The following is a 7,510-nucleotide window of genomic DNA, read 5'->3' on the forward strand; positions in this document are numbered from 1 at the left end:
GAGCGTTTTTGACACTAGTAGATTATACCTGTTAAAAAACATGGCTGCGTCAAAGGATTGATCATGTATGTCGCCGTCAAATTAACAAACTCATGGTATTTCCCAAAAAAAAGGTTACCCCTGCCAGGCATCTCATTGGATCTGACGCTCTCTGTCAGTCGCCGAAACTGAACTGAATTTTCTGCGAATCAAGTATGTCTTCGTCCGCGTCGGCGGGGAGGGAGACAGCTAATCCACTACCAGCGCGCCCACAGGAAACGCAGCCGCATTTTCTTCCCTCCCAGGCGGGCGAAGAAAATCGAATTGAATGGAGCAGGTGGGCGGCCGGCTGGCTGGCTGACTGGTCGTTGGCGTCGCCCGAGCCAAGTCACCAACCCGAGGCGCCGAACGCACCGCCGCCGCCCCGCGTCGCCTGCGGGCGTCACACGCACACCACGTGAACCCCACCCCACCCCCCGCCGCGCGGGCCCCGCGGCCCCGTCAGCGCCACCCCACCCCCCGCCGCGCGGGCCCCGCGGCCCCGTCAGCGCCACGCCCCGCGCCGCCGCCCGGCCCGTCCGTCCGCGCTCCACACCCGCCCAAATCTCCGTTAACGCGCCGAAATCTCCTCACGCGCGTCACCCGGACCCACCGGGCAGGGGCGGCGGGGTAGCCACGCACCCCGTGACGACGGAGAGGCCTTTCCATCCCTCCCTCCCGCGCCGATCCAGTCCAACGACGCTAGGCTGTCGCGGCGGTGGTCGAGCTTATCGGCACGACGCGCCCGGGGCCCGCTGACGCGTGGGGCAGCCCGTCGGTGGTCGTCCCCATCGCAAACCCTCGGTTGTCCCGCTGCGCCGTGGGGCCAGGCGGGGCCACGCGTCGGGGCCCCATTGGGCGCAGGGGTCTCGGGGGGCTGCTTTTCTAGGGCCCCCCCCGGGCGCCGCCTCCTCTCCCCAGTTCGAAAGCCCAAGCGCGACGAGGAGACCAGCGGCGACACACGCAGACGCAGGTACCCAGCCGTTTCCTCCTCAAATCAAATCTCACCGCCGCATCCCTCAATTCTCCTCCGATTATCGTCGTCATTTGACTAGATCTTCGCTGGTACCCCCGCCCCTCCATCCCCTCCCGTCGCCCTGATCCGCGGTGTTCTGACGGGATTTGTTGCGCTGAATTCTCGGGTTAAATCTGCTGTTTCGTACGGAATTGTTACCGTGCGTAGTGAATGGTGTTGTTATAGGATCGTTGTGATCTACCCGCGACTGGTTTGATAGGATTTGCCGCACGTCGGATCCCGTCAAAGCCTGGGTTTGGTGTGTGTTTTGCATGCGTGAATTTCGTTACTTCGTTTTCCCCCCTCGTGTGGATATATTACGGCAGATTAGATCCGATGCTTTGCAGTATTGCAGGGGTTGTATTTCGCTCGGATATGCGGGGCACGGTGGTATGCAAAATTGGCCTTGTTATTTGTGCCAGTGTGCAGTATACAATTCAAAATCAAACCTGTTTTCGGTATTTGGGGCCTATCTGAAAGAATTACAGCTGCTTTTGTTTTTTTTGCTTAATAGTGCTTTCCTTGTGGAATTTTGTCAGGCAACATGTGTATTTGTGCGTGGATCATAGATTACTCATTGTAGAATTGTGTATTTGTACATATCCATATCAGTATTGAGAAAAAATTGATTTGGGGCGAGCAGTTAGCTGACTGTTGTTTTTCTCTTTGATCCTGCAGATTTGGCATTCAGAAAAAATTGAAATTGTGAACTGTGAAGATGACGGCACCAGCGGAGCTTTCCCGTGAGGAGAATGTGTACATGGCTAAGCTCGCCGAGCAGGCTGAGAGGTACGAGGAGATGGTTGAGTTCATGGAGAAGGTGGCCAAGACCGTCGACTCCGAGGAACTCACTGTGGAGGAGCGCAACCTGCTCTCTGTTGCATACAAGAATGTGATTGGAGCCCGCCGTGCCTCATGGCGCATCATCTCCTCCATTGAGCAGAAGGAGGAGAGCCGTGGCAACGAGGACCGGGTCACGCTCATCAAGGAGTACCGTGGCAAGATCGAGACTGAGCTTAGCAAGATCTGTGATGGCATCCTCAAGCTGCTCGAAACCCACCTTGTCCCGTCTTCCACTGCCCCTGAGTCCAAGGTCTTCTATCTTAAGATGAAGGGTGACTACTACAGGTATGATGGCCCGTAGGGATTCTTCATTAATTATGGGATTGTAATTTTTCATTTAGCTGAAGCAACTGTGATAAATAGGTATCTTGCCGAATTCAAGAGTGGGCCTGAGAGGAAGGATGCTGCTGAGAATACCATGGTGGCATACAAGGCTGCTCAGGTTGATCACTTGTTTTCATATTTAACAATGTCAATTTATTGGCGAAGAATCATTCTTCTGAATTTGTTAAATGTTTCTTTGGGATTATATAATATGTTCTACTTCTCTTGTTTAAAAAGGTTTGGTTTGCTGTATAATCTTTCAGGATATTGCTTTGGCTGAGCTGGCTCCAACTCATCCGATTAGGCTTGGGCTGGCACTGAACTTCTCGGTGTTCTATTATGAGATCCTCAACTCGCCTGATCGTGCTTGCAATCTCGCAAAGCAGGTTAGTTTTTCTGAGTCAGTTAGATGTTCTGTTTTTGCCTGTGCATGGTAGTTTTTCTGAGTCAGTTGGAATGTTGGATGTTCTTTTTTTGCTTGTGACGTGCTAGATACACTATACATGTAATTAAATTATTTTTCTCTGAATGATGCTTTCATGTTTGATAAGGTGAACTGGTAAAATTAATTACAAATAATGCGGCTCGTAATACATGCAGATTTATGAAAAATAGACCAGCAGCAATTTGGCTAATATTTGATCCAAATCACATTGTTTTTGTCATATTTACACTGCCACCTTCATTGTGCTGTTTGTTTTGACCACACAATAATATAGCAATTTTTAAGCATGCAAAAGGGATACCAATGAGAAATTTGAGGGTCGGTTCACCATTGTGTAAGTACCACACCTTATTTAAATATATAAAACTTCACAACTGGAGAAATAATGCAATCTATTTTTCATCTACTGGACTAGTAAATTTGATATCCCCTTGTATATTTTAGCGGCCAGTTTTTGCTTGTGATCATGGACAGAGCACACGGCAATTCATATTAGTTTGCTTGTGGTCATTTGACTTTAGAGCCAATGGAACTTTTCCATAATCTTTAGCTGTGGTCTTGGAGACAACAAAATCCTTGCATTGCTTGTCAACTGTGGTTGTTGAGTGTGACCACTGCCCACAAAAAGAAACATGTGGTCACTGGTGCACCTAATCTTGTATGATTATATTATCATTAAGTATCTCTCCCTCGTATTATTGGTTGAACGCCAGTGTTTGTTGTACTAGCTGTTGTGACTCATGAACGCGAGCTTGTACTTGACCTGTTCTCAGTGCCTTTATATTTGGTATAGAAGTGTCTTCTAGAGAATAATGGATAAAATAATCTTCCATAGGTGTAGCAGAACTTGGCCAACAGTTCGTCATGAAGTGCCAGTTTCCTTAATAGTTAGATTCTTTGATGCAAAATGGAGTATTTTTTATTACATTTTTATATGTAACTTTTCATCGTTAATTTCATTTCAGTTATTTATTCTTCTGGCCCATTTTGACTTTCATCTCCAATTGTATTTCAATTATTTATTTATAAGCTTTGGATCTTCCTTTAGACATTCTTTGCAACTTGGCATCATGATGACGTTCCATTCATTCTGCAGGCATTCGATGAGGCCATTTCGGAGCTGGACACCCTGAGCGAAGAATCCTACAAGGACAGCACCTTGATCATGCAACTCCTTCGTGATAACTTGACCCTCTGGACTTCTGACATCACGGTATCGTCGATTTCGCAAGCACATCTTTTATCTTGTCGTGTTCCTCAAAACCATCATCCTCCTTGAACAATCGTAACCGACTTCCTTGGCTTTTTATCAGGAGGACACCGCGGAGGAGGAGATCAGGGAGGCTCCAAAGAACGACTCGAGCGAGGGGCAGTAAAGCCGGCTTTGCGACGCCCCGCAAGCTCCTAGCTAGTGTTTGCTACTGTCAATGACATTGCAATGTGGTCTGGATATGTCGTAGCCGTGTTATGGTTGTTGTCGCAAGATTTGGGGCTCCCCGTATGTGATGTTGCCGGGGAAGGTTGCTGTGGCCGCTTGTAGCGTAGCAGGCGGTGGCTGCCTCCTGGTCTGGCTCGGGAGGGAGCCCCATAGACTGGTGGTGGTGGTGGCCGTTCGTACTTTCGTTCTGCCTTATCGTGAGTGGTCCCGCGTCAGTGTCTTGCCTGTTCTGTTTCGGTTCTTTTGGTGATTTTCCGTGGGGATTTCTCTCATTTGTGGATTGGCCGGATTGTTTGCTCCGGATAAGATTGAAGCGCTGACGAAATGGGTTTTAATTATTCGATAGACGCAGCCCATTCCTGTACCTAAAATCCTGAAACAGACGTCCTAGCCCACATCCTTCTAGCGGCTATAGCGGTGCCTCTGGCGGCGCGATCCGGGCGCAGTTCGGCGGAATGATTTTCTGTAGGGATTTGCGCGGGTGTTGGCATGTTGGGTGATCTGTGCGTCACGCAAGAATCGTGCGATGCATGTGGCGGAGGCTCGGAGCCTGATTGCCCGGCGAATCAGCAGCAGATCGATGCAGCTCAGCCGTGATTTTCTCTTCTGATCATTATTCTATTTTAGGATTGAGGAAGATTCTGATCTTTATTCTTTTTGAGGATTGAGGATATCTTCTGATCGTTTCTATAACAGGGGAATCAATCAAACAAACGAATACAACGTGAAAACTCGTAGCTCTCCTTGCTAAACATGAAAACTCTCCTTTTCGATGAAAAAAAACGAAGGGAGTAAGAGCAACTCCAATGGGGTGATCCATTTCGTCCGTGGCCGTCCGTTTGGGTCGGCCCAGACAAAAAGCCGGCCTAACGCACCGACCCAAACGGACGCGCGTTCGCTTTTCGTCCGTCTGCCGACCCATTTCCGGCCCATTTTTGAACCTGATTTGCGTTGGCGCGGACACAAGACAGACGCGCGCGCTCGCCCTCTTTTCTCACCGGGCCCGCTGGTCGGTGGCACATTGGATTCACACCCTCGCCCGTCTGCTACGTCGCCGACGCCGCCGGCCATTTTTTCAGATAAAAATGGATACATAGATAGTTCTAGCTACATAGATAAAAGAAAAGACCACTACTCGTTGCTTTCTGACTCCGGCTCGGTAATGTTCTCCTCCGACGTTTGAATGTAGGCGTCAGCATACGCCTCGTCTTCAAAGTCCCAACCCGCCGTTTCTCGTCGCTCCAGTTTCAATTGAGTTGCCTGCTTCCGCGAACGCTTGTCCTCCCGATAGGCGGCTCGCTCCCTCCTCCTCGCGTCCCTCTCCAACCTCCTTTGCTTGTAGACTGGCGCTCGTCGACGATGTCCTGCGGGAAGCCTCCACGCCACACCACCAAGGCTTCCACGTCCTTCTCCGCAACGGCGATGTTGGGGAACGTAGTAATTTCAAAAAAATTCCTATGCACACGCAAGATCATGGTGATGCATATTAACGAGATGGGAGAGTGTGTCCACGTATCCTCGTAGACCGAAAGCGGAAGTGTTAGCACAACGCGGTTGATGTAGTCGTACGTCTTCAAGATCCGAACGATCAAGCACCGAACACACGGCACCTCCGAGTTATGCACACGTTCAACTCGATGACGTCCCTCGAACTCCGATCCAGCCGAGCTTTGAGGGAGAGTTCCGTCAGCATAGCGGCGTGGTGACGATGATGATGTTCTATCGACGCAGGGTTTCGCCTAAGCACCGCTACGATATGACGGAGGTGGATTATGGTGGAGGGGGCACCGCACACGGCTAAGAGATCCAAGGGATCAATTGTTGTGTCTCTAAGGGGCGCCTCCCTCCCAGTATATAAAGGAGTGGAGGAGGAGGAGAGGGCCGGCCCCTATGGCACGCCCTGGAGGAGTCCTACTCCCACCAGGAGTAGGATTCCTCCCCTTTCCAAGTAGTAGGAGTAGGGGACAAGGAAGGGAAGAGGGAAGAGAAGGAAGGAGGGGGCACCGCCCCTCCCCCTAGTCCAATTCGGACTAGTCATTGGGGGGGGCGCAGCCTGCCTCTCTCTCTCCCCTAAAGCCCAATAAGGCCCATATACTTCTTCCTTCGTATTCCCGTAACTCCCCGGTACTCCAAAAAATACCCGAATCACTCGGAACCTTTCCGATGTCCGAATTGTTGGGGGAACGTAGTAATTTCAAAAAAATTCCTACGCACACGCAAGATCATGGTGAAGCATAGCAACGAGAGGGGAGAGTGTGATCTACGTACCCTTGTAGACCGACAGCGGAAGCGTTATGACAACGCGGTTGATGTAGTCGTACGTCTTCACGGCCCGATCGATCAAGCACCGAAACTACGACACCTCCGAGTTCTAGCACAAGTTCAGCTCGATGACGATCCCTGGACTCCGATCCAGCAAAATGTCGGGGAAGAGTTCCGTCAGCACGACGGCGTGGTGACGATCTTGATGTTCTACTGTCGCAGGGCTTCGCCTAAGCACCACTACAATATTATCGAGGACTGTGGTGGAAGGGGGCACCGCACACGGCTAAGAGAATGATCTTAGAGATCAACTTGTGTGTCTAGGGGTGCCTCTGCCCCCGTATATAAAGGAGCCTAGGGGGTGCGGCCGGCCCTAAGAGGAGGCGCGCAGGAGGAGTCCTACTCCTACCGGGAGTAGGACTCCCCTCCCTTTCCCTAGTTGGATTAGGACTTGGGGGGAAGGAGGAGAGGGAAGAAAGGAAAGGGGGGGCGCCGCCCCCCCCCCTCCTTGTCCAATTCGGACTTGGGAGGGGGGGAGGGGCGCGCGGAAGCCCCTAGGCCTCCTCTCCTCTTTCTCCACTAGGCCCATTAAGGCCCATTAGGTTACCGGGGGGTTCCGGTAACCTCCCGGTACTCCGGTAAAATGCGGATTTTACCCGGAACACTTACGATGTCCAAATATAGGCTTCCAATATATCAATCTTTATGTCTCTACCATTTCGAGACTCCTCGTCATGTCCATGATCACATCCGGGACTCCGAACTAACTTCGGTACATCAAAACTCATAAACTCATAATATAACTGTCATCGAAACCTTAAGCGTGCGGACCCTACGGGTTCGAGAACAATGTAGACATGACCGAGACACGTCTCCGGTCAATAACCAATAGCGAAACCTGGATGCTCATATTGGCTCCCACATATTCTACGAAGATCTTTATCGGTCAGACCGCATAACAACATACGTTGTTCCCTTTGTCATCGGTATGTTACTTGCCCGAGATTCGATCGTCAGTATCTCAATACCTAGTTCAATCCCGTTACCGGCAAGTCTCTTTACTCGTTTCGTAATACATCATCTCGCAACTAACTCATTAGTTGCAATGCTTGCAAGGCTTATGTGATGTGCATTACCGAGAGGGCCCAGAGATACCTCTCCGACA

At 50.6% G+C, this 7,510-nt stretch overlaps 1 protein-coding gene across 1 annotated transcript; it reads left to right on the forward strand.

Annotated features, from left to right (window-relative positions):
- Nucleotides 1-809: 809 nt before the first annotated feature.
- LOC125526795 (14-3-3-like protein GF14-B) lies at nucleotides 810-4,355 on the forward strand. Its single transcript, XM_048691419.1, has 6 exons — nucleotides 810-991; nucleotides 1,712-2,161; nucleotides 2,240-2,318; nucleotides 2,464-2,586; nucleotides 3,742-3,858; nucleotides 3,959-4,355. The coding sequence occupies exons 2-6, from the start codon at nucleotides 1,752-1,754 to the stop codon at nucleotides 4,019-4,021; spliced, it is 792 nt and encodes a 263-aa protein (XP_048547376.1). The 5' UTR covers nucleotides 810-991; nucleotides 1,712-1,751; the 3' UTR covers nucleotides 4,022-4,355.
- The last annotated feature ends 3,155 nt before the right edge of the window (nucleotides 4,356-7,510 follow it).

The sequence above is a fragment of the Triticum urartu genome, chromosome 2A, assembly GCF_056163025.1.
Source record: "Triticum urartu cultivar PI428250 chromosome 2A, HENAU_Tu73, whole genome shotgun sequence".
Classification (NCBI taxonomy): Eukaryota; Viridiplantae; Streptophyta; class Magnoliopsida; order Poales; family Poaceae; genus Triticum; species Triticum urartu.